At 41.8% G+C, this 27,220-nt stretch overlaps 1 protein-coding gene across 1 annotated transcript in view; it reads right to left on the bottom strand.

Annotated features, from left to right (window-relative positions):
• The window catches only part of LOC102439871 (desmocollin-3), a 35,349-nt gene extending 8,368 nt beyond the window's left edge, over positions 1 to 26,981 (bottom strand). Inside the window, 15 exon segments of the mRNA XM_006091683.2 lie at positions 168 to 289; positions 2,958 to 3,182; positions 5,479 to 5,703; positions 7,481 to 7,623; positions 7,733 to 7,989; positions 11,104 to 11,194; positions 11,196 to 11,266; positions 11,647 to 11,781; positions 14,908 to 15,063; positions 15,947 to 16,102; positions 17,295 to 17,450; positions 20,880 to 20,999; positions 22,795 to 22,994; positions 25,156 to 25,240; positions 26,973 to 26,981. Of these exon segments, the coding sequence (XP_006091745.1) occupies positions 168 to 289; positions 2,958 to 3,182; positions 5,479 to 5,703; positions 7,481 to 7,623; positions 7,733 to 7,989; positions 11,104 to 11,194; positions 11,196 to 11,266; positions 11,647 to 11,781; positions 14,908 to 15,063; positions 15,947 to 16,102; positions 17,295 to 17,450; positions 20,880 to 20,999; positions 22,795 to 22,994; positions 25,156 to 25,240; positions 26,973 to 26,981 (2,151 nt within the window).
• Positions 26,982 to 27,220: the final 239 nt, after the last annotated feature.

Below are 27,220 nucleotides of genomic sequence, written 5' to 3'. Positions count from 1 at the left end.
ACTGACATAATATACTTACAATGCAAAATCTTATGGCTGCAAAATCTTACCTAATGAGAAATATAACTAAACTTCTTGATGTCAAAATAACTTCAACTTCACGAGGACAAGTGAAGAAATGATGGGAGATGCTCAGAGATAAATATTCATTTAAGAAAATTACTTACCACCTTATCATCTCCAGGAGCCTCTGTGTTTGATATAATTAAATTTTGCTGCGCCAAATCTTCAGGAAACCCTTTCTTCTTTCTGGCACCAACAACTCCACATACTAAAGTCAGCAATACAGCTGAGTGTGGAAACAGAAGTGAATATGTAACGTTTAACGTACATAGAATAAAATACCCATCTTTTGTTTATCTTCTCACCTAAGGTGCACAGGAGACAAATACAGCCACTAAATATGGTGTCCCCTGAATCACCCTGACCTTCTAAATCAACATACCATGACTTAGGTTAGGTTTTAAAATTTGTCATGATTGTATGTGTATTTTGATGACAGTCCTCTTTAAGAGTCTGAGTTCTACCCATCATATTAAAGTGTTTGGGATCATGCGTTAAATAGCACATTTTTAAAAAGCTCACTGATGTTTATCTGAGACAAAGACTCTAAAGAGATTTACTGATTCCCAAAAGGATGGTTGGCCTACAGGAAAGCAGGACAAAACATTTTACCCAGAATAGACTTATCTCCAAGTATCTGAACTAAACCAATGTATATTTTCCTATTCAGAATTTTCATTCTATATAATAAATGTGGGAGGTTGAAACGTGGGATAAAAAAACGAAGAATAATAACAATAATTCTTTACAATGTTGTACACACTGCTGTACCGCCAACTGCCAAACCACAGCTCCAGTCCAGCCCACCACATGTTTCTGAATGGCCCATAGATACGGTTTTTATATTATTAAATGGTTGGAAAAAATCAAACAGTTTATTAGATATAAAGATTATATAAAATTCAAATTTAGTTTCACAAATAAAGAACACAGCATGCCCATCATTTAAATATTTTCTATGGCTATTTTCTTATACAGATTTGATTGGTTATAACTGAAATCACATGGCCTGCAAAGTTTAAAATATACACTATCCAGCCCTAGAAAAAGTGTGCCAACCCCTGCCTACTCTCTGGCCCTTGTGACAGTTCTGCTTCCATTTCTTCCCCTCGTCCCCTCTCCCACTACTCTCTAGCCACACTGGTCTCCCTGCCACCCCTTGACTTCCCCAGGCATATCTCACCTTAGCGCCTTGGAACTGACTCTCCCCTCCGGCTGAAAGCTCTTTCCCCAGCTTTTCCAAAAACCATCAACGAGAACCTGCAGCTAGGCCTGGCCTAACCAATTACTGAAATTGCAGTCACTACCCCCAATCTCTCACACCCCACACATTGTACAGCACTGTAGGGCCTCATTATTTTGCTCCTTTTCCCTCCATAGCATTTAATTTATGTATTAGTTTCTGTCTCAAGACAGACTATTTTTTTAATTGATTTCAGAGAGGAAGGGTGGAGAGAGAAAGAAACATTAATAATGGAGAGAACCACAACCCGGGGACTCCTGCACGCCCCCCATAGGGGATCTATGACCTTCTGGTTCACAGTTCTACGCTCAACCACTGAGCCATACTGGCTGAGCAAGACAGGCTATTTTTGTTTGTTTTTCCTGTTTTGTTCTTGATGAATCCCATGTATGCAGACACAGTTTTTGGCATATCACTGGTGTTCAATATACATTTATCTTGTTGAGTTGGTGAGAAATAATGGACACTTATTAGAAGTATACTGTGCACTGTTGTAAGCTCTTCACATGCATTAATTAATCCTCAGTGCTACCCCATAAAGTAGGCTACTATAATTATCTCCTTTTACAGGCGAGGAACCTGAAGCGCAGTTAAGTAACCTGCCCCAGGTGACATGGCTGGCAAATGATAGAGCTGGGGTAGAAACCCAGACAGTCCGATTCCAGAGCCTTGCTCGTAATCACTGCCCCTCTCACAGAACAAAGGATCAGCTAATCTAAACTGCAGGATTGGGTGGAAATAAAACGAGAGGAAGAGATATGGTGTCATAGGGAACTAAATGGGCAAGATAATGTCAACGAAGAGATATTGCTGACATCTCCCCTAAATCTGTGGCTCAATGGTGAAAGGACATGAAATGAAAGTGGCTTTTAGTGAACTTTCACATAGCAGAAGATTTAGATTGCTTTATACTCCTGAAAGGGGCAGTACCAGGACCAAGAAATAAAATCATACATTGACAGACTTAGCACAATCTGAGGCATTTTCAGGAGTTCTTCCAAGCCCTGGCTGGTGTGGATCAGTGGGTAGAGCGTCAGCCACACACCAAGAAGTCTTGAGTTTGATTCCCGGTCAAGGGCAGGTACCTGAGTTGCAGGTTCGATCCCTGGCCCAGCGGGGCCTCATGCAGGAGGCAATAAATCAATGTGTCTCTCTCCCATTTGTTTTTCTGCTCCCTCCCTCCCTTTTACTCTCTCTAAAAATATGTGAAAAAAAATCCTTAGGCAAAAATTAACATTAAAAAAAAAAAGGAGTTCTGTCAGGCCAGTGTGGCTCAGTGTTTGAGCATCGACCTATGAATCAGGAGGTCACAGTTCAATTCCCGACCAGGGCACATGCCTGAGTTGCGGTCTTGATCCCCAGTATAGGGCGTGCAGGAGGCAGCCAATCACTGATTCTCTCTCATCATTGATGTTTCTATCTCTCTCCCTTTCCCTTCCTCCCTGAAATCAATAAAAAAAATTTATTTTTTTAAAAAAGAGTTCTATCCAAAATTGAAATCTTTCATCTCAAAAAGGACCCTAACACGAAAGGAATTTGACAAGGGGACTCACACCTGATGCATAGTTGGACACGATCACTTTTTAAGGACCTTCTCCTACACTCGGATTTTTACTATATATTTAAGTTTTAAGTAAATAAAAGGACTTACAAGACAGTAACGCTATACCCAGCAGGATCGCCAGGATCGCCCACTTGCCGAGCGACACCCCCACACTCCTTGCAGCGGCCAGGCACTGGCTCGGGTGAGTGCAATCGCACAGGTTCACCCGCAGGGTTTTCGTGGCCGACTGCCCTGCTCTGTCTTTCACAGTCACGGGAATATAGTATTCCTTAACCTCCGCGTTCTTCCGATAGGAAAGACGGGCAGCTGTATCTGCAATAGAAGAATCAGAACTTCACGAACATGGCCTCCTCCCTTGGCATTTGTTTCACCGCACTTGTTTGTACGTCACTATCTGCCACTTAAATACAAATAAAGACGGATGCCTATCTCCAACTTTGCCAAGCACTAACCTTACCGCGGATGTGTTGCCCATTGTAACTTTTTAGAGAGAAGCTTAAGGAAAGAATTCGGCATCGGAGTGACCCAGTAGCATTTCAACAATATTTAATAGTTCCTTACTTATTCTCTTTTTTACAAACTAATAATGCTAGATTGGCTTTTTAAAAACTATCTTTGCTGTTGAAAGTATTACAGTGGTCCCCTTTCTCCCCCATTGAGTCCCTCCACCTTGTACCGGACCCCCCCCCCCAACCCGGCTTTCACCTCACTATTGTCAGTGTCCATGGGTTATGCATATGCATACAAGTTATTTGGTTAATCTCTTCCCACTCCCCCTCATCCACCCTTCCCTCTTGACTTTTAACATACACTTCAAGCGTTTTTCTGTAGTAGCAGTTCATGACACTCATAAAGAATTAACACATACAGTCACAAACAAGGGATGTTTTAACTTCACATCCTCTTATCCATGTACCTTCTCGTACCTACCTGTCCATTATAAGGAAATTTTTCAAAACACAGTGGACCCTTTGTGGTTAATGCCTCGCCTCTGGAAGTAATCTCAATACCAGAAACTAATCAATATCAGAAAAACAGCTCTCTCTATATCACAACAGTACGTGTGTATCAACTGTGATATTACCCCCAACAGTCTCCATACCTTATTCTGATGACCTGATCACCACCTGACCAAAAGCTCTACACATTTCCAGCTGCAATTACAACCTTCTTGAGCTTTTGCAATGCCCTAAATGGACTGACAGAGCATAATACACACCTGGGAGTCGCCCATGATTTCTGAGCTGTGCTTAAACGCACTGTTATAATTGGGAGGACGGCACCATGTTTGGCTGCACCTCATAACCAGCTTCCGGAGGAACGTGAGGCACCGCTCGGGTTCCTTCTGCCCTTCCGAAGCATCCTGTGCCTGAGGTAAGGCCCCTCAACCCTCTGCCCCTCAAGGCCGCAACTGAGCCGTCGTCCTGCTCCCTCACCCACCAGTGCATCAGCCTCTGACTCTCCTTGCCACTCACTCTGCGCTCTTCAAATTGCCTCCTAAGTGTCACCAAGTCACCTTTTTACGACATAAATCTGGACACAGTGTTGCCTTTATACAACCCCAATGCATACGTGTCGTCACCTACTATACGAAGGCCATTCTCCTTGGCCTGGTCCAGGAGGCTCCTCACTTCCAGATTCCATCCTTCCTCCCGCCCATTCTCACAGCATTCCAACTAACACTTTCTAAAGGCCAACAACACTGATTTCCTTACTACCCCAGGACTTTCCTTCTCTCATGCATATATGTTAGTGAATTAGTGATCCAAGAAACATTTATTAAGCGGTTAGTGTCTACTAAGCACTGGGCCAGGTACTGGAATTACAAAAATAGATTGCAATGTCTTGAGAAAATCGTGCATACGTTGGAGGAAAAATGTAAACGATGACAGTACCACATGAAAAGCACTATAACAAAGGTAGCGAAAGACCACAGTGTCCCTGCTTCTACTCCTAGAAAGACTTCTTAGACGTGCGGAATCATGTCTTCCTTGCTAATCTCTATACACACCCCAGGGTCAGCAATAGTGTCTGGGCAATAGTAGGTGCTCTATGAAGGAACAGCATACAGAAAAGTCCAATTACACGAGAGAACATGACATAGCAACAAAGAGGCAGTGAGTCATGGCTGAAATACAGGCCACACTCCCCAGAAACCAGTCACAGACCCTGTCAGAGGCTCCAGCACCAGACCTCTGTCCATATCCCACCCGTTCCCTTTCAAACTACCACCGAGTGCCTGGCCCCGACCCCAGACTCCTCACTTCCAGAGCTGGCTTCCAACCACATTCAAACTGCCCACCGTCCATCCCTCTTCCCCTCCCTGGAGTTGCTTAAATACAGCAACAACACTTGAGTGATAAGCTGCCCGATATTTTAACACAGCAATTTTGTCTTCATTGTCAAAGTAAATTCTGCCACCTTGAAAATTACTATTTCTTTCATTTTGTGTACAATATATAACATAGGCCCCCTACAATATCTGTACAAGCTTGTTGGGCTTTTAAATTCTGTTCATAAGAATCAATGGTACATGTTTCCTGTGAGTAACCAAGTACACCCAGCCTCAGTTGTTTCAGGGCAGATAAGTGAGTTTTTGAGTGAGTACCATTGACTTTGGAGAGGGTCCATATTTTGTTGACTTCTGGAGACGGGTTTGCCAGGCTGAAGTAAAACGGAGCGCCGTGGATAGGCTCGTCGGCGTCAAAAGCTGAAATGTCAGCGTACCCCATCTTCGGTTTGCAAATTGTCACATAGTCTTGACGTATTTCTGGCGCATTATCATTCACATCTTCGATGCTCACGGCAAGTGTTCCAGTGCACGATTTGCCGTCTAGGAAGAAGGGCAAAAGGTTTAGGGTAATTTGTCAAGTCTTTTATAGTTTCTTAAGAATAGAATCAAATAGAATCTAAATAGGATATATGGTTTTTAAATCAACTCCTGGTTATTAAAAGGAATGATAAATAAGAAATCCTATATAATAAAAGGGTAACAAGCTAATTAGACAGGAAGTCCTTCTGGACAAAGCTGGGGTCCCGGCTGCCTGCGGGTGGCTGGAGAGAAGCCAGCCCGGGTCCCGGGTGCCAGAGGGAGGCCGGTGCCAGCAGCCGGGGGAAGGAAGGCCCATTCTTGCATGAATTTCGTGCATTGGGTCTCTGGTATATGGATAAATGAAACCTGCCAATAATGAGTACTACTGTTGATAATATCAGATACAACTGCCAATAAACTTTTACCAAAGTTATTACCAAACAATAAAATTAAATGTTGGAATTTCAACTCCATTTCCTTGGTTCCCTTCTGGTACAGGCGTTACTGAGTAGTGCCATAACTACAGAAAAAGTATTCCAATCCCAGAACACATTAAAACCACTGAGGCTGCATTGTTTAAATAGATGATGTCCAGGATCCCAAACCAGGGACTGTGGTTCAGTCGGTCTGAGGTGGTGTCTATACCTTGATATTTTTTTTTAAGTGTCACAAATTATTTGAAGATAAAACCAGAGCTCAGAAGTTCTGGGTTACTTTAAGAAACAGAATTCATCTCACTCATTCATGGATAATAAAGACCATTACAAACTTTTGAACAATAATAGATACAGAGGCAGAGCTGCCTCAAACTGATTGTCAAACTGCAGTGGGAAGGCCAGGGAGGGTTGGGGGGCAGGAGGGAGGGGGGTAAGAGATCAACCGAAGGACTTGTATGCATGCATATAAGCATAACTAATGGACATAAGACACTGGGGGTAAGGGAGGCCAGGGGATTGTCAAGGGGGGGGGGGGGAAGGACACATATGTAATACCCTTTGTAATACTTTTAGCGATAAAAAAAAAAGAAAGAAACAGAATTCAAAGAAAGAATCATTTTGACCTAAAAGTCAGCTGAGCTATGGAAAGTCTCAATTTAAAGTTACATTTACACCATGGAATCCTATGCAGCTGTAAAAAAGAAGGATCTGGAGAGTAGCATGCTAACTGAAATAAGCCAGTCAGAGAAAGACAAGCATCACATGACCTCACGCATATGTGGAATCTAATGAACAAGGTAAACTGAGGAACAAGATAGAACCAGAGACAGGGAAGCTTGCCACAGACTGAGGATTCTCGGAGGGAAGGGGGTTGGGGAGGAGATTAACCGAAGAGCTTATATGCACATATGCATAGTTCATGGACACAGACAATAGTGGGGGGAGGCCTGGGGAAGGGATGGAAGTAGGGAGAAAGGGGTCAATGGGGAAAACAGCGGGACATCTGTAATACTTCCAACAACAAAGTTAAATTTAAAAAACGCACAGTTAAAGTGACGTGAAGAGTTCTAGGAGAGCCCGGGGAGACCCCTTCATCAGCCCTAGACCTCAGTCACCCCTCTGTCCCCTAACATGGCCTGTCAGCCTTTAAGGCCTGCCACGCGGGAGGCACGATGGTACAAGACACGGCTCCTGTTCCAAGTGCCTTCACCTTGTTACGTGGCCAAGAGAAGCAGGAACAGAGTCTTTAAAGGCATTTCCAAGAACTCAGCCTACTTATCACAGGAATAATTCTGCACGAGAAAAGTCGCATTATCCTCCAGTTCCTTCAGTAAATCCCAGAGGAAGGCGTTTTTGTCTACCTTGGTCTATCGCCAGGACTGTGATGTTGTAAAAGTCGTTCCTGGGGGTGGCGGCCTCCCTGTCCAGAACTTTGGAAGTCTGGATCGACCCCGAAATTTCATCAATGGCGATCCACCCGTTAGGATCGTGCAACTTTTTGTACCTGTTAATAAAAAAACGTATTAAAATCGCAGTCTAAAATGTATTAAAGTAAGTGACTGCCTCAATGGCTTCAACTGCATGTCAGTACGTGGGTATAGATGTCCTTGTACCTTATCCCGCTGCTACTCTTGGTTTCGGGGTCATAGGCCTTGTAGCCATTCATCCTGGACCCCACGGCTGAGTTCTCTTTAATCCGCACATACTGGGCGGCAGGCTTGCACTCGGGCCCTTCGTCCTGGTTCCTCACGTGGACCGTGACCACAGCTCTGTTGGCGGGTGTCCTGAGCGCCAGCTCTCTAGTCAAAGGGGCTTCGTTGCTCACCCCAATTTCCAGGACCACTTTCTGGTTTTCTTCATAATCCAGTGGCTTTAAAAAGAAACGCATGTACTCAGGCTGAGTGGACAACACACCTGGTATTTCAAGCAGCACGGGAACTTGTGTCAACACAAACAGTGCCGCCCGTTCTCCAGGGTCCAGGTTAGTCAATATTGACTTTTACCCTTTGCTAAAGAGGGAGGGATTATTCACTAGGCCTTTAGCCAGAGGGGTCCCAAAGTTCCTGCAGGTGCTTACAGAGTTATGAGAAAGCAATTCTTTAAATACTTACATGCTTCATTCTCACTAAAAATATTATTCTGAACCTGGAGATAATGCAAAAAAAAAAAAAAAAATGGCAGTGTTGTATGGCCCTGCGTTAGTGCACTAACAGCCCAGCGTACCGGCCATCTGACTCTAAAGAATAGAACCTTGTTTGACTTAGTATTTACTATTGATTAGGGCCCATATACTTTACAGTTCTTATAAATTAGATGTCGACTTAAACAAAATGGAAAAGGTTCAATACTCGTATTTTCTCTCTGATAGAAAAGATATTCCAAATACAGGTTTTAAAACACGAATATCATTTCTATCAGGCATATAACTGAGCAATCGTCTTACAGCTTTTCCTTTTCTCAAAACCCATCCTGGGTCTCCCTTCTTTTTAGGCATCTGCTGTCTTTTTGCTGGTTCCTTCATTAAAAGCTAAGCAGAACTTTTACCCACGCTCACTGTTTTTATGAAATTATGTTTTGACAATTTGAGAATTAATTGTACTTTGGCATTGTCTGTAGTTTATACCAAGAAATTCTCACTGTGAGAACAAAGTTGAGTAAAAGAAACAAGACATGCTTAATGGTGCTATTATTATAATCATCTGGTTTTTCAGAGCAAGAAAGTGGAGAAGAGGAGTTGAACTGATTTTCCCACGGCTCAGAGATTCTCGGCTGAGCGGGAGTTTGAAGCCAGGCGGTCTGGCTTGGGTTCATTTCCTTAATCGCCACACTATACTTGCTCGGCTACTCTATGCTGCTTAACTGGTTCGCTAGCCTCTCAAATTTTTTAAATCAATCCTCTGACTAGAATCGATTTTCAGATAACAAATCAAGCAAAACCCATAGCACACTATTCTACACAAAAAGTTGAAACACCTTCTCTTTGATTCTCTTCAATTTATCAAAATAATCCTGGCTGACAGAGAGATACAAGAACCATATGATTTCACTCATATGTGGAAACTAATGAACAAAATAAACTAACAAAATAGAAACAGACTCATAGGTACAGAGAACAGACTGACAGCTGTCAGAGAGGATGGGGGTTGCAGGGCTGGGTGAAGAGATTAAGAAAAAAACAAACCCATAGACACGGCCCACAGCATAGTGATCGCCAGAGGGGAAGGGAGGTGGAGGGATGTAGCTGAGAAAAGGGGGATGGAAGGAGACTCATACAATACAATACAATATGTAGCTGATGTATCATAGAATTGTACCCATGAAACCTATATAATTTTATTAACCAATTAGAGGCCCGGTGCACGAATTCGTGCACTGGTGGGGTCCAGCCGGCCCGCCCAGATCAGGGCTGATTGGGCCAGGCTGGCTGTGGGGAGGGCACGCAGGAGGTTGGCCAGCCGACCCTGCCCCCTGGTCAAACTCCCAGTTGATCGAACTCCCGCCCGAGGGGACAATTTGCCTACTAGCCTTTTATTATATAGGATGTCACCCTAATAAATTCAGTGGAAAAGTAAAAAAAAAAATCCTGGCTGAACATGGAACAAAGTCAAAACTCATGAGTAACATCTTTGTTTCAAACCTTTCCCCACACCTAGGTATTAGACTGTGAAACTAACATCATGAGTCCATTAAGAAGTCAAGAAAATTTCGGAATCTTAAAATCCACGAAGTGCAGGTGAAATGCTTTTGATTTTTATGTCTAGCCCAGAAACTGGAGAGTCAAGAGGGACCCTGAGCTACTATCTGTTGATTTGTTGCTAATGAACGCCATCTCACAAATTACATGTGTTGGGATGAGCGTGCAGACAGGCGAGCACCTGCTGACAACGAGGAGGAGATGGAAATTGAGGCGACAGCTGCTGCCCGGGAGGAGGTGCAGTTATTCCAGCCAGAGCCACCTGCTACATAAAGCAAAAGCCTCCCCAACTTCTATGTCATTTTCCAAGGCTTCAGCTGACTATTATCTTAGTGGCTTAAAACTCTGCGAGATCAGAAATCTGCTGGGATGAAATCAATGCTTAATGAAAAAAGCATGAGTTCTCTTCCACCATGGGGTGTCTTTTTGTTTCATCAATTGAAATAAATTGTTAAAAAAAAATAGCTTAATTCTGCATTGAGATACTAACAATTCCCTAGAAAGCAAGTGTTGTACTGAAGTGAAATGTCCTCTGTGTTGAGAGGGACACAGAACAATAGTTTCCTCACTCAAGCCCACACGCGCTGCTGCTGCTGCCAAGCAAACAAGCAAACAAACACTGAGATGGGAAGCTCCCCCAGGACTCAGCTAAACCATGCTCGATGGTTCCAGAAAAGTTATCTTTTCTTTAAAGACGAAAGTCATCTTTTTATGAAAAATTATAAATAGATCGTGTTAATATTTGTAAATGTATTAATAATAGCCTATAGTTTACCAAATGCTTTCATTTTCATTATTATATTGAATAGCTACTAAGGAGGCAGAGATCATGATTATTCACTTTTTACTGATAATGTTTCATGGGATGAATAGTTAAGGGGCATTGGGGATGTTTATCTTAGAGAAGGTAAGTCTCAAGTGGACATAATGGCTTTTTCAATAGACTGGTACCTGTTCAATAGAAGGGTTAGCAACAAAACGCAGGTCACAGACATGGGATATAAGGAGAGTAACATAGGCACAGCACAGTAAAGACTTCTGGGAATCAGAGCTCTCTACATATGGAATAAGCTGCCCATCAAGGTATGGAGATCCTTAATCTTGAGCATGTTCAAGCATAAGTTAGATGACTAATAACAGGCAAATAAATTATAGAAGAAAGGCGGGCATTCGATGGGAACAGTAGGACTAAAGGGACTACGTTCCCTCAACTGAAACTATTTAGTTGATTAAACCATTAGTTTATAAAATTTAACTTGCCAAGTTGTCCATTATCTGTTATGACTGTACCTTTACAACACACAGAACGCCTTCGTTAGTTTCTCTGTCTGTGGTGATTTTGAAATGCCCGTTTTCATTGCCCTTCAAAATAGTAAAATTGGAAGTCCTTATCCTCCACAGGCAGTCGTAAGATTTCCACGTTGTTTGTATTTTCCTCTACTGATGCTTCATACTGAAATGGAAAGGACTCATTAAAAATATTGTATAAAGAAAACGTTTACAAAAAAAGTAAAATATATCTTCTACCCCAAAAGTATTTGTTCTTATAATTTTTCCCTAGATTATTTTAAAACTATGAATCTCAAATAGTATTGTTTCATGAAGACATCTTTTGAATGAAAAGAATTTCATCACAAATGAAGACTAATGTTACAGATCTTTAACAAGAGGTCCGTAATATAAATAATACTATGAACAAATAAGATAGATTTATGTATCTACTATTTAATTTTATTAAAAAATAAGCATATATATTTCAAGGCATGATAAATATTAATTCAGATCAAATAACAAATGCCAACAGACAGGGATAGATTTTGGAAATATACTTACAGTACTTTGTTTGAAAACAGGTGAGTTGTCATTTGAATCTGCTACTGTTATCAGACAGGTCGATGTGCCCACCAACCCAAAAAACTGACCATCCATATCTTGTACTTTCATTATCAATTTGTACTTGTCTACAACCTTAAAACAAAGCAAATATTTAATTAGTTTTTTACAACTTTATTTAGATTTTTAAATTAAATTTTAATTGTAGACTCTTCTATTTGTGTGTATTCATGCTTTTATTTCCACATTTGCATGTACTCTAAGAACTTGGTAGACAGGGATAAAGCTGAAAAGGTAAGCAGAGGTTAAATTATAAAGAGTTATACTAAGAATTTAGACTTATGTTTTAAAATATATTGTGATTGATTTCAGAGAGGAAGGGAGAGGGAGAGAGAGAGAGAAACATCAATGATGAGAGAGAATCATTGCTTGGCTGCCTCCTGCATGCCCCCTACTGGGGATAGATCCAGCAATCCAGGCATGTGTCCTGACTGGGAATCGAACCATGACCTCCTGGTTCATAGGTCAACACTCAACCACTGAGCCACACCAGCCAGGCTCGACTTTCGCTTCATTTTATTTTTTTGAAACCCTCCTGACAGCGGTTCTCAACCTGTGGGTCGCGAACAATAAAAATACATCCTGCATATCAGATATTTACATTATGATTCATAACAGTAGCAAAATTACAGTTATGAAGTAGCAACGAAAATAATTTTATGATTGGGGGTCACCACAACATGAGGAACTGTATTAAAGGGTCGCGGCATTAGGAAGGTTGAGAACCACTGCTCCAGTAGCTTCCCATCTTCCTCACAGTAAAAAGCCCAGTGCTCTATAGACCCTTTAGGAGCCGACCGCTGTAACCGTAGACGTATGCTTTACATGGCAGGTGATAGAGAAAGGTTTTCTTGAAGTCACAGAGGTAGCACAATTTAAAAGCATTTTGAGTTTTTTGAAAGAATATTATTGAAGGAAGTTGAGCAAAGTTTCGAGTAAGCTGATCTGGAAGCCAAAGAAACCAGTTAAAGAACTCCTGAACTAGTCTAACACCCATGGTCCTAATCTGAGGCAGTAGCAGTAAGGACAGAGGATAAAGGTGATAGGGAAGTTAGGTGGGAGTCAGAATTAGAGCAGATTCTGGATACAAGTGCAGAGGGAAAGAAGGATTGACAATGATGCACAGGTGTCCTACTTGGATAGATAGGCAGACATGGGTATCACCAACCCATACAGAAAATTCAGAAGAAGAGGCATTCTCTGAGGAAGTGAATACCAGCAAGTTCGCAAGGAGGGGCAAAAACAATGAGTTTTCTTTGGCATATCCTGAATTTTACATGCCTCTGGGAGATCTAAGGAGAGAGGTCCAGAAGCCACTTTGGTATGGGGCCCATACTTAAGGGAGAGATCATAGCCCAAGCACCAATCTGGGAATCACCAGTGTGTAGAGTAGACGGTGGTTGAAATTATGGCAGGAATCAGATATCTAGAAGAGGTTGAATATGAGAAGATTTGAGGATATAAGGAGCAATAGCATTTCAACAGCTGAGGATATAAAGGGGAAAGAAGACTACGCAAAGGATACCAAACACAAAAGACCAAAGAAGCAGGAGAAAAACAAGAAATGAGAAGGAATGAGAGTTTCAGTAATTGGCAACAGACAGAGACTTAAGGTAAGTTGGCTTTGGCAATTAGGAAATCACGGTGACTTCCGGGAATGGAGTTTCACAGACAGTGTTTTGAAGATGAAATGGAGTCGTTAGTTTGTGACACAGCCATCTCTGCTGCCTTTCTCTCCTCTCTAACTATTCTTCAGCCACTGATTATGTTAAGTTTTCTTCTTTTTCTATTTCCCTCTGTCTCATCTCCAGGTTCCTTTTACTTATATCCCTCCACGCTAATCAACATTCCCACCCAAATGCTCCACCCAGAGGCTCCGGGATTCCGCGAGCCTGTTTCTCCTTCCTCTAATGGCACTGTGTCTTTACCTCTTTGTTCATTTCTTTATTTCCCATGTTATTCCCCACAAAATCCTGTTAGATTATTTTTTTGATCAGGCAAGCAGACCTGGGTTTGACCCCTCCCCCGCCCAAAGCTGTATCTTATAAGCTTTGTATCCTTAAATTGTCTTTTCTGAGTCTCATTTTTCAATCTGAAACATGAGGAAAAATCCTTGTTTTCACTTAATTACCACATCATCTCTACATATTACACAGACACAAAAATATGTTCATATTGTTCCCTTCAAACTTTCCCATTTATTATTACTATTATGTGCTTTATCACATAAAATCTCTAGCCCCACAAATGCATTAAAAAAAATTAATGAAACCTCTGTTCTACTTTTGATTCCTTTTTAAAAGTTCTCACTATCCCTCCCTTTTTCTCTGGTGTCATATCAGATTGATGTCTTCTTTTTAATATCTCTCCCAGTCATATCGATCCTTATATTTATGTTATTCTAGTTGCAGTGGGAAGCAGTTAAGTGTTCCAATAAAGCTATTTTTACATACGAAATTGATTAATCAGCTCAGTCAATAATGATTTTGTTGGCCTAGTTAGATATAGGCTAACAAAATCAAGTCAATCAATCTTTCCGACTGTCACATTTCTCCTTACAGGTTGAATGTAACACCTGTCTAATCAAACAGGAAATTATAAAAATCAAATAAAATTATGCATAAAGAATTTGAATATAAAGTAATATATATATATATATATATATATATATATATATATGTCACAATATGCTATTACTGTTATCCAAATAGTGTTGCATATTTTTAATAAACCTTACCTCAACTAATCCTTTCTAGATAAAAAGCACATAACATTTTCAACAATCAAATTTTAAAAAGAAAAAAAACATATCTATAACTGGATAGGGATCGGGGTATGGGCTATCCTCATGAGTTAAACAAAACAAATTGTCCTTTCCAAGAACTGAATCCATTACTGAGCTAGAACCCACTAGACACACACAAGAAAAAAATACCGGTAATAATAACTTTCATAAGAAATAGATTTTGTTCCCACACCTTCTAAATACCAGTTGACCTGTATTTCTATTCCTTATGGCTTCTCTTACTTCAAGAAATAGAAGTCATATATAACCCAGGTAACACGGCCAGGAATTCTTACTATCTTATTCCGAAATAAAATAAAATTAGAACTCAATCCAAGGAAGAGCCAAGTACAGTGACAGGGAAGAAGAGGGGCCTCGCCCCTGGCAGAGAGACACCCCGTAGAGTGAGGGGCTACCTCTCTGTCCAGATACTGCGCCACCATGGTGATGGCGCCGGTGGCGGGGTGCACCGCGAAGAGCCCAGGCGACCTGGGCGTCTGCTCCAAAATGCTGTACTTCAGGCGCGTGTGCATCGTGTCGGGCTCATCTCTGTCTGTGGCACAGACCACCCCCCACGGTGGTACCTGATGTGAAAAAAAAAAAAAAAAAGTGTTTCGTTTCCAGCATTGTTAAGTATGCTTAGGGGTATTTGCACTTTTCGAGTTTTAACCATGATGGTGGAAATAATAAGGTCGTAGTTTTACGAGAAGAAACAATAGAAATAAGAGCTTTAAAAAACTGTATCACCAGTGGCTGTCGTTCAACACCTCCCTAAATAAAACCTAATAACAATATCTCTATTGATTTTAGTTTTATTGTACATTCTGTCCTGCATGTCCTCTGCTTGGAGGTGAGAATATTGATAAACCCACATCATGATAAGATGAAATAAAGTATATAAACCAAGTACGGTACATAGCTTGAATAACTTGTCATCTGCCTTTAGAAGTAATTGGTATCATATTGTTAACACAAAAAACTCCTATAATATCCTCTAAGATACTCATTATTTGTGTTTGATGGGATTAAATATATTCTGTGAATAGATACTGGTCCAATATCATCTTAGGATGATTGGCCTTAAATATAAAAAACTCGATATCTCAAAAAATGTACACAAACATATTTAACATATTTTACTCTTAAATGTAAAGCCTGAAGGGAAAAGGCTATTCTAGGTCTAATATGGATAGATTTAACTAAATGAAAGACCTGAACTATTCTACAGCATAAAGGAGCTTTAATAAAATTGAAAAGAAACAACTGACTGAGAAAATATTTGCAAGGTGACAAGTTAATATCCTTAATATGGAAAGAACACTTTTAAGTAGATTAATAAATAATTAGGAAACATACAAACACCAGAGGAAAGAAAAGAACAAATGAACATACATTTCATAAAAGAATAATACAAATGGCCAACGAAAACACTCACAAAAAAGTTCCCCCCAAAAATATCGTCTTACCAAGTCTACTACTTTCTGGAACTTCAAACTTATAAACTTGCTCCGTGAAAACGGGGTGGTTGTCATTCTCATCCTCCACTCGGATGGGCAGCGGGAGAGGTAAGTCGGCCGAGTACCCGTCAGCAGTTGACGCATAGGCAATGAGCTGGGAAACAGGAGAAGCGAGGTCAGTGCCCGTTGATAGAAGATTCTAGCGAGAGAGAACACTACACTCTGTCCACTGCCTACCTTACAAATATTCTCAAGAATTAACCACTTAATTTCTATTCGGTGCTTTTTTAATCATCGAAGTATCAAATGGAGAAACGCTTTAAATAAAGACCACCCAGCATTTGGTAGAAATGTCTACACTTCAAATAAAGTTTCAGAGTACAGTGAAGTCATGTAGATTAGACTGAGAAGTTAAAGGTGAATAAGAGGCTTGGGTTATAGTCTGTATTCACTCCATAATCAGAAAGCTGTGCTGGAGAAGACAAACCCAGGGGAATGGGGAAAATCCCTACTTCACCCACATAAAGCAGTGGTTTCCAGTCTTGACACTACCACGCCCTTGTACTGTTTTACCTCAGAGATCACATACTTTAAGAGTTTTTCTAACAAAATCCATTGACCAGTTTCTGTGTTGCTATGTAATTAAAGGCATTATAATGCCAAATAGAATGTATTTCGATTAGGATGTGATTACAACACTGAGTTGATCATTTCTTAACCAAAAACTAAGAAATGTCATGTGGTGGACATCAGTCACATTTGTTCACCCAGATCTCTTCCTTCTTCTAGGAAGAATATCACTTTATTTTATGGGGAATCATAGCCCCTGTATCGCATGGATGACCACAGCACTTACCCCACTGAAAACTGTCTGAGTTATTCCCCAGGGACTGTAAGCTCATCCATATCAGAATGCTGGCTTATTAACCTTGTTTGGGTTTAGTCTCTGACTTTTGCTTTCGTAGCTAGTACTCAGACATGATCAGCAAGCATATAAGTGGAAGGAAGACAAGAGAAGTGGTTAGAGCAGAAGAGGAAAGACCATGGCCATGTCCCGGAGAGAGGAAGCCGTACCCCGACCAGAGAGAGGGCTGTATCTCCTGAGCAAAAACAACTCCTGGGAACTTACTGGAATTTACATTCAAATACAATTAAAGCTGTTTGCTTCATTTTGATCAACAACAGAAGTTGACTTAAAAAGTAGAAAGTATTCCAAAATATTGCATAATTTATCTCTTTACTTTCATGCCCTCTAAGAAGAGAATGCAAGAAGACAGGAAAGAGTAGAGTATCAGAAGAAACATAGTTTAACCATTTAAAGTCACGTATATCAATAAAACTCCTACATCAAAAACATCATATTCTTCACGATCCACTGGCCGAGTACAATACAGATTTCCAGTGTCTTTTTCTATGAAAAACAAATTTAAAGGTTCTTGGTCAACTCCACGTCCACTTATTGAATAGAAGACGGTATAGTTCTGCGCTGCATCGGACTGAACCTAAAAAGAAAAAGATAGATGTAAAAAGTTAAATTCTGTTAAAATGCTAGTGTTTTAAAAATGCAGCTTATGTGTTTATATTGTTATTTTAAAGAGACGACTTTACTAAAACAATCACTTGTCACTTCATCAACACACAAAGCAGTAAAAGCATTTGGCAAAAGTATTTTTTTAACTGCTCAAATTTAATGAAAACAATGTTCAACACAAACAGAAACCAAAGAAAATCTAATTACAAGCAATAGGCATAATTTTATATTTTGTGATTTGGCAAAGATAGAAAAGAAGAGTAATACCGATTGTTGGCAAGAGTGGGGCAACCTGGGACTCTCATATATGGTGAAGGGAATGCCAATTGGAATGTCCCTTAGGAGGGGAAGTGACAAAAATGGAAAGAATGAGCTGTGAGAATAAACAGGGAAGACTTCTTGGTGGAGGGAACAGGAAGTGCAACAGGACAGGGTGGGATTGTGCCCGGGTGTTCAGAGCAGCAACAAGGCCACTGTGGCTGCAGGAACTGGGGAAGGAGAAGGAGGTGGAGGGAAATGCAGTAATAATAGGGGCCTTTTTCTTGGAGATGAAGAGATAATATCTGATTTATATTTTTAAAAGATAATCCTATATAATAAAGAGGTAATATGCAAATTGACCATCACATCCTCGCACAAGATGGCAGCCCCCATGTGGTCAAAGATGGCCATCACAAGATGGCCGGCAGGGGAGGGCAGTTGGAGGCGACCAGGCCTGCAGGGGAGGGCAGTTAGGGGTGACTGGGCTGGCAGGGGAGGGCAATTGGAGGGGACTAGGCCTGCAGGAGAGGGCAGTTGGGGGCAATTGGTCCGGCAGGGGAGCAGTTAGGTATCGATCAAGCTGGCAATGGAGTAGTTAGGGGGTGATCAGGCTGGCAGGCAGAAGTGGTTAGGGGCAATCAGGCAGGCAGGCAGGCATGCGAGCGGTTGGGAGCCAGCAGTCCCAGATTGTGAGAGGGATGTCCGACTGCTGGTTTAGGGCCTAAACCAGCAGTCAGACATCCCCTGAGGGGTCCCATATTGGAGAGGGTGCAGGCTGGGCTGAGGGGACACCCCCCCCCCCCCAGTGTGTGAATTTTGTGCACTGGGCCTCTAGTACTTGATAATTGTTAAAACTAGACTTGGATAGATGCATAGGGAAGAAACAGGAAGACCATTTAGAAAGTTACTGCAATAATTCAGGGGCAAGTGATAGTTTGCTAGGCTAGCACAGTAGCAGCAGAGGTGGTGCAAGTGGTTAGATTCTGGATATAATTTGAAGATACAGCCAACAGGATTGGCCATTGGGTTGGATGCGTGGTGCAAAGACGGAAGCTGAGGATGACAGCATCTCAGAGGGTGCTAATATCCCTTAATGTCTACTTAGTAGATGAGTGGATAAAAAAGCTGTCCTCGTCCTGGCCGGCCGGTGTGGCTCAGTTGGTTGGAGCATAGTCCTGTGCACCAAAAGGTGTCAAGCTTGATTCCCAGTCAGGGTGCATACCCAGGTTACGTGTTTGATTCCTCGTGGGGAGGCAAACAACCAATGTTTCGCTTTCTCTCCCTCTCTCTTCCTTCTTCTCTTTGGGGGGGAAAAAAACCCTGTGGTACATTTACACAATAAAATACTACTCAGCCATAAAAAAAGAAGGAAATCTTACCTTCTGCAGTGGCATGGATGGACCTGGAGAGTATTATGCTAAGTGAAATAAGCCAGTCAGAGAAAGACAAGTACCCTGTGATTTCACTCATATGTAGAATCTAATAAACTAACAAACACAACAGAAACAGACTCATGGATACAGAGAACAGACTGACAGCTAAAAAGGTGTTTGGGGGGCTGGGTGAAAAGATGAAGTGATTAAGCAAACAAAGAAATAAATAAATACCACATAGACACAGACAACGTGGATAGTGGATTACCAGAGATAAAGGGGATGGGGAGAGGAGGGTAAAGAGGGGATAAATGGTAACAGAAGACTTGAGTTTTGGTAGTGAACACACAATACAATATGCAGATGATGTATTATAGAACTGTACATTTGATTTTATTAATCAACTAAAGGCCCGGTGCACGAAATTCATGCACGGGGGATGGGGGGGCAGTCTCTCTCAGCCCGGCCTGCACCCTCTCCAATCCGGGACTGCTGGCTCCTAACTGCTCACCTGCCTGCCTGCCTGATCGCCCATAACCACTCTGTCTGCCTGCCTGATCGCCCCTGACTGCCTCTGCCTGCTGGCCTGTTCACCTGCTGACCTGATCGCCCTTAACTGCTCCCCTGCCAGCCTGATCACCCCTAACTGCCTCTGCCTGCCTGCCTGATTTCGCCACTAACTGCTCCCCCGCCGGCCTGATGGCACCCCTAACTGCTTGCTCCCCTGCCGGCCTGCTCGCCCCTAACCACCTCTGCATTGGCCCCACCATCATGGCTTTATCCAGGAGGACTTCAGACGTCTGGAAGACAGCCGGTTGATCCAGTCTAATTAGCATATTACCCTTTTATTAGTATAGATGTCACCCATTAAATTCAATAAATTTTTTAAAATGAAAATAATCAAAAAATAATGGAACACAATGAAATATGCCGATGATGTATCATATAATTTTATATTTGAAACCTATATAATTTTATTAAACAATGCCACTCCAATAAGTTTAATTAAAAAAAATAATATTCCGCCAAAACCGGTTTGGCTCAGTGGATAGAGCGTCGGCTTGCGGACTGAAAGGTCCCGGGTTCGATTCCGGTCAGGGGCGTGTACCTTGGTTGCGGGCACATCCCCAGTGGGAGATGTGCAGGAGGCGGCTGATCAATGTTTCTCTCTCATCGATGTTTCTAACTCTCTATCTCTCTCCCTTCCTCTCTGTAAAAAATCAATAAAATATATTTTAAAAAAATAAATAAAAAAATAATATTCCCCCCAAAAAATCTTTGTAAAACTGTATTAGAAGTGATGGCCAAAAACAAAGCTGCCCTAAAGAAAGACATTTCTCTGTCTCCCTTGCTTTTAAGCATGGCCACGTGAAAAGATCGTCTCTAACTGTTCGCCTGCCTGCCTGCCTAATCACCCCTAACCACTCTTCCTGCCTGCCTGATCGCCCCTAACTGCTCGCCTGCCTGCCTAATCACCCCTGACTGCCTCTGCCTCAGCCTCCTCCACAGCAGCTTCATCTGGAAGGACGTCCAGAATGACGTCCGGAAGGTCGTTCGGCTGTCCAATCTAATTAGCATATTATGCTTTTATTATTATAGATTTTATTGATTTTTTCTCACTTTACTCACTTTTATTACATTTCATGGCTTTATTAATATCTTCAATCAAACCTGTTTTTTTTTTAAACATTTAAAGAGTTATTAAATTTGAATAAAAAAGGCTTTTGGAATAAAACATGCCCAGTCAGAAGGAATGCAAAACCTACCTGTTGAAGAAACAGAGGGAAAGGGCCCAAGGAATTCTCTTGCATGGAGCAGGGGATGGGCGCCCACCGCCTCTTGGCTCGCCGGAGCACCGTTTCCTTAGCGTGTCTTTTCCTCAGGACCTGCATTTAGAGAAAGAAAATTAATAAACAAAAGCATCACAACCCACTTTGTGGTAAGATAACAAACAGCCCATACACCTGACACCTCCCTGGAGGGTCAATCTCAAGAATTTCCACACAGAAGCTAAAGGCCAGATAAGAAGGTCTTTTCCTTAGGAGGGTCAGAGAGAGTGTATGCAGATGGTAAAGGTTTCATACACAAGAGAATCTCCTGGTGCAGACCTTCCTAACACTGACCACCGCTCCAGTTAGCAGAAGCATCACTGTCTCCCTAGTTCTTTTTAAATATATTTTTATTGATTTTAGAGAGGAAGAGAGAGGGATAGAGAGATAGAAACATCAATGATGACAGAGAATCATTGATCAGCCTCTGCCTGCACGCGCCCCACTGGGGATCGAGCCCACAACCCAGGTCTGTGCCCTTGGCTGGAATCAAACCTGGAACCCTTCAGTCCACAGGCTGACACTCTATCCATTGAGCCAAACCGGCTAAGGCTCCCTTAGTTCCTGTGCAGCTCTTGCTTGTTCTTTCTGCTAAAACCTCAAACTCTCAGGCAAACCAGAGCAAAAGAAAAAGAATATACCTCATTGCCTGACCACTCCATCTGCCCTGCTGTAGCCATATGTGACTATTTGAGTGTAAATTAATCAGAAGTAAGTAGAATATAAAATTCCATCCTTCGGTTACACGCCACATGCCCACTGCTCGGCAGCCATTAGTGTTGGGCTGCCATGGCAGAGGGTCCCATGGGATTTCCATCACTGCAAAGAGTTGCATGGGATGTTACAGTGATTTCCATCTCATTTCGTGTACAGCAAAGAAGACCTTTTATTTCCTGAGAATTAACTAATTAATTTTATTAAACACTTATTAAAGTGTGAAGCCGATACTTAAATTAACTTTATCACTAACACACTTCACATGGATGAGTCGTAATCCAGTCTAAACCTTTCATCCTTTCTGTGACCACTCCATTCCTCAGGCTGTGCCCTAGAACGGCAGTGAGGGATCGCCTGGGCGGGGGCCAATGCCAGGCCATGCATACTCTTCTCCTACTTATCATGCTCCAGGCTTCCATCCCATCTAACGTCAGAACCACCGTGGGTGCTGGACGCCAGCCTCATAGTCACTGAGAACCACAGCGTTTAGCATTAATGTCACATACACTACTGGCTACGGATGGGTCAGGTACTACCAACACTATCAGCAAAAAGGGGGTCAATTCATGCCCTCAAACAGCCGCAGGTAAATTGTTTGCACTAATAAAAAACTGAGTGTTGCCTGGCCGGCATTGCTCAGTGGTTGAGCGTCAACCTAGGAACCAGGAGGTCACGGTTCAATTCTCAGTCAGGGCACATGCCCGGGTTGTGGGCTCGATCCCCAATGCGGGTGTGCAGGAGGCAGTTGTTCAATGATTCTCTCTCATCATTGATGTTTCTATTTCTCTCTCCCTCTGCCTTCCTCTCTGAAATTAATAAAAATATTTTTAATAAAGAACTCAAAATGTTGCAATAGAGGGTAACCCAAATTCCCACCGGCTCACAAAAGCAATTACTTGGGCTTTAGCAGTGGAAGAAGTCTTCACAGAGGAGGTGTCATTTAGATTCCACAAAGCAAAATCCGGGTTTTAGCAGTGCTAAGAAAGGGGAGAGGGGAAGGGAAAGCACACACAAGGTAAGGGAAAAGGAGAGGAAAAAATCCTATGTATTCTTTGGTCCTCTTTGCGATTTAAAAACTATGTATATTTAAATGAAAAGAAAGACGTGCCTGAAAATATCAATGCACTTTCCATACCTTTTTCTGAGGCTCCAGGAGCACATTAATCTCCTTTTGTGTCTGTTTCTTTGTGTCGGAAAGCCAAATGGTGAATGATCTCCTCTCATCAGATAACACAACAGCACTGGCCGTGTAGACGGACCCGTCACGGAGAACTCTGAAGTCAGGGTCGCTGGACTGGATGAGGTCCGCAGACCTGAGGCACTCGCCCAAATTCACTGCGAGTAAAAATGTCCATGTTGTAAAGTAGAAATGCATGCAAACAGAAAAAAAATGTAGCAAAATGATTTCTACAGTCGTCTTCAAAACCAGGAGGCAGAAATAGACCAATCACCGTGCATGTAACAAATATCTTAAGCAGTCTCTTTACATGTGTGTTTTTGAAAGGATAATTTTCTTTCAGCTAAAAAAACAGTCCTGATTGGATATTTGTATGAAGGAGGGGGCTTTAAGATTTCCTGTGCTTCTCAAAGGCTAGGAAAGGGATCTTCCTATGAAAGAGGTGTGTGTACTGCAGTCATGACAAAGCTGAGCTACACACCCCCACACACCTGAATCAATAAACAGACGCTCACTTGACTATGAGTCTTTTACGACTGTCTTCAGCCTACACAGCCAGTCAGGCAGTGTATGAGTTAGGAAAACAGTCAAGTAAGGAAAACAGTCAACTTTACCTTCGAATTCTTCCCACGGGCACTTCTCTGTAACACTCCCCTCAGCCCCTCACCAGCACCCTCCCCCACCTCCAGAGCTCACAGTCCTCTGTGTTCATAGTTTTGCAAAACTCCCCACCAAAAGGCCACACGGGGTCTTCTTTCTCTGGGAATGTTGCCCTCTAATAAAGAGTAAGCAAATATAAGTATCACTTTAAGTGTTTTGATACTTATATCAAAATAGCAAATCCACCCCATTCTTCAACTGGCTGCCTTCACAGAACCACGCTGGTAAACAAGTACTCACTGAAGTGGGAACCTCACAGAGAATCCACGCTGCCCATGCATCCTGTTCTCTCTCATCCCAGTCAGGGGGGAGCGTTCAGTCAGAAAGAAGTGCCCGTCTTCAGGAGCAATGACCTCTTTCTCTCTTCTTTGCATTTTTAGCACAGCGACAAGCTCCGGTCTCTTTCTGAAGAGGAACACCCCTGGCCACTCTCTACAGTAGCTCCTTTCTTTATCTCCATAGGAATAACAGTGACATCCTATATAATAAAAGCTTAACATGCTAAGTGTCTGGTCATCCGTTTAACCAATTAAAGCATAATATGCTAACGATATGCTAAGGCCGCTCAACCTCTCGCTATGATGTGCACTTACCACCAGAGGGCAGACGCTCCGACCAGTAGGTTAGTTTGCTGCTGGGGTCCGGTCCATCAGGACTGAGTGAGATGGGCCAGACATGCCCTGAGGCCCTCCCACGGCCCCTCCCCAGCTGGCCAAACTCCTGCATTTGACCCCTAAGGGGATGTCAGAGAGCTGGTTTCGGCTCGAACCCGCAGGCCAGGCCAAGGGACCCCACTGGTGCACGAATTCATGCACCGGGCCTCTAGTTTGTTTAATAAAAGTAAATGAGGCACTATAACCAGAAACGGTGCACTTTGTTGAAAAACTATTTGGTATCTCTGGGAAGAGCTATATCTTTTTTTAAAACATCATGACATGCCTGGCTGGCATGCCTCAGGGGTTGAGCATCGACCTATGAACCAGGAGGTCACAGTTCGATTCCTGGTCAGGGCACACGCCTGGGTTGCAGGCTCGATCCCCAGTATGGGCTGTGCAGGAGGCAGCTGATCAATGCTTCTCTCATCATTGATGTTTCTATCTCTCTCTCCCTCTCCTTTCCTCTCTGAAATCAATAAAATATATTTTTTAAAAAACCTATCATGACACTTTCCTCCAATATTCCCTGTACCACGGAGAAAGTCGGCCTGGGCCGAGCTTCCCTGATGCTGGGAACGTCTGAGGCTCCCTAACTCCTCAGGATGCAAAGGGCTAAGTTCTGTGTTGAATGGAGTGGCTCCCCTGGCCATGCCCCGGAGGCAGCCCCAGCACTGATAACCCTGCCCTGATCGCTCAGCGCCCTACCTGTCCTTCTCAAGGGCTGCAGTCCTACAGCGATGCAGGGCTTTCTACATGTAAGTCTTCATGTAATTGTTAGACCCTCAAAGCCTGAATGGCCACAGAAACAGGGCTTGGAACCTTAGCACTCACCTCAAATTCAGTGCAGGTATAAAGAGCAGAAACATATATTTAAATTATCTTGACTTGTCTCTAATTACAAATATGCAGGCTAATTCCACAATGCACAGATTGGGCAAGCTGCTCTTTCCAGGGTAGGCAAACCTCGTTTCTGTTCTAAAAACACCATTTTGAAATTGCTCACCTCTGCCCAGCATTTTGTCTGCCTCTAGTGTAGAAGGTGTCTGAAATATCACCTTTTTGCAGGCTTCACAAGCAAAACTGAAGACCTAGAATTAAAAAAAAAAAAAAAAGGTTGCATGAATAAGATACAGAATAAAGAACAAGGTTTTAGTTACGCAACGTAAGTAAGTTCTAGAGATGTGTCTAGCACAGTGCTTATAGTTAACAATGCTGTACTGTACACTTCCTGTTAAAATAATACTAATGAGGGTGGGAGGAAACTTGTGAGTGTAATGGATATGTTTATGGCACAGACGGTGGCGATGATGTCACAGATTTATACTTATCTAACTCACCAGGTTGTACCATTAAACATGTCCAGCTTTGTGTATGTAAATCTTACCTCAATAAAGTATTTTTTTAAAAAAACAATAAAACTACATGATCATCTCAACAGATGTAAAACAAGCACTTGACAAAATTCGACACCCATTTATAATGAACAAACTGGGAATAAAAGGGACCTTGCTCAACAGGAGCGAGGGCATCTACGGAAGACCTACAGCTACCATCACACTCCAGGGAGGGCTGCTTCCCTCTGCCCTGAGGGCAATCTGACGCCTGCTCTCCCCCCTCCATTCAGCACTGCCTGGAGCTCTGCCAGCCAGGGAATCACAGAAAAAACAAACTAAAGGCATCCAGACTGGAAAAGAAGTAAACTCATCTCTATCTGCAGATGATATGACCTCGTACATAGGAAATCCTAAGAAGTCCACCCAAAAATAATATTAATAATAAATGAGTTGAACAAGTTTGCAGAACATAGACCAAAATACACGAGTCAATGGCATTCCTGTACGCTAGCAATAAAAAATATCTGAAACCACAAGCAAACAATGCCCTTCAAAACAGATATGTCATCTTCATACATCAGAAGACATAGTCCCAAATTACATCTATAGATGCAATACAATCTCCATCAAAATCCCAAATAGCTTTATTTTATTAATTAATTAATTTATTTATTGGAACAACTCAACATTAATTCTTGAGGAAATGCAAGGGACCCAAAGACCAAAATAAACATGGTATTAGTTATGGTGACCTCAATCCCTGTCATCTGGTTAGTTTTATTCAGCTTTCTACTCTTCCACAATTTTTTCATGATCAGCTGGTCAAAATCCTTTTAGATTTTTTATCCAGAAAACTTGCTTACTTTTATTAGCTCTAGTAGTTTGTCAAGATAGTGTTGGATCTCCCATGAAGCTAATCCTACAGCAGGTAAAATAGCAATTAGATTTTTATCTTAATGTGTGCTTGTGAGTACCTCCAGTAGATTGCTGAATAAAGACAGTTATAGTGACCAACATGGGTTTGTTTCTAACTTTAAAGAGAATGTTTTTAGCATTTCACCATTAATTTTGAGTATTTCTCTTTTCCTTTTATTCACACATTCATTCATTTTAAGTAGGCTTCATTATATTAAGAAGGGTTATTCCCTTATATCTCTAGCTTGCTCAGAATTTTTATAACGATAAAGATAGCTATCCACTTACTTTGAAATGAACATATGTTCTTTTCTCTCTGGATATATTACTATGTTAAAATCCAATAATAAATTTTCTAATGTGAAACCATCTTTGCATTCCTGTGATAAACCTTATAGGGCATGATAATCTTTAAGACATTATTAGTTCTATTTCCTGCTATTTATTTTAGTATTTTAAGTACATGTCCATAAATATGATCAAGCTACTACTTTTCAACTTCATACAATCCTCAGAAAATGAGGTAACTTTTTTCTGTTCTCTGAAATAACTTATATAAGGTACAAATTACCTGTTCCATGTAACTATGGAAGAATTCACCTATCACAGGCCTGGGCCTGATGGATGTGAATGAAGGCGTGTGTTTGGCTCCTAATCCAATGCCTTTAATGGTTCTAAGTCTATTTAGATTTTGTATACCCCCTTGAGTCAATGTTGGCAATTGGAATTTTGTAAGAAATTGCCCAACTCTGTTTTCAAATTAATTGGAATAATCTATTAATATTAGTATCTATTTTTTAAAACTCTTGATAAGTATGC

The sequence above is a fragment of the Myotis lucifugus genome, unplaced genomic scaffold (genome assembly GCF_000147115.1).
Source record: "Myotis lucifugus unplaced genomic scaffold, Myoluc2.0 scaffold_93, whole genome shotgun sequence".
NCBI classification, from domain to species: domain Eukaryota; kingdom Metazoa; phylum Chordata; class Mammalia; order Chiroptera; family Vespertilionidae; genus Myotis; species Myotis lucifugus.
This window is presented reverse-complemented; position numbering and strand designations above follow the sequence as displayed.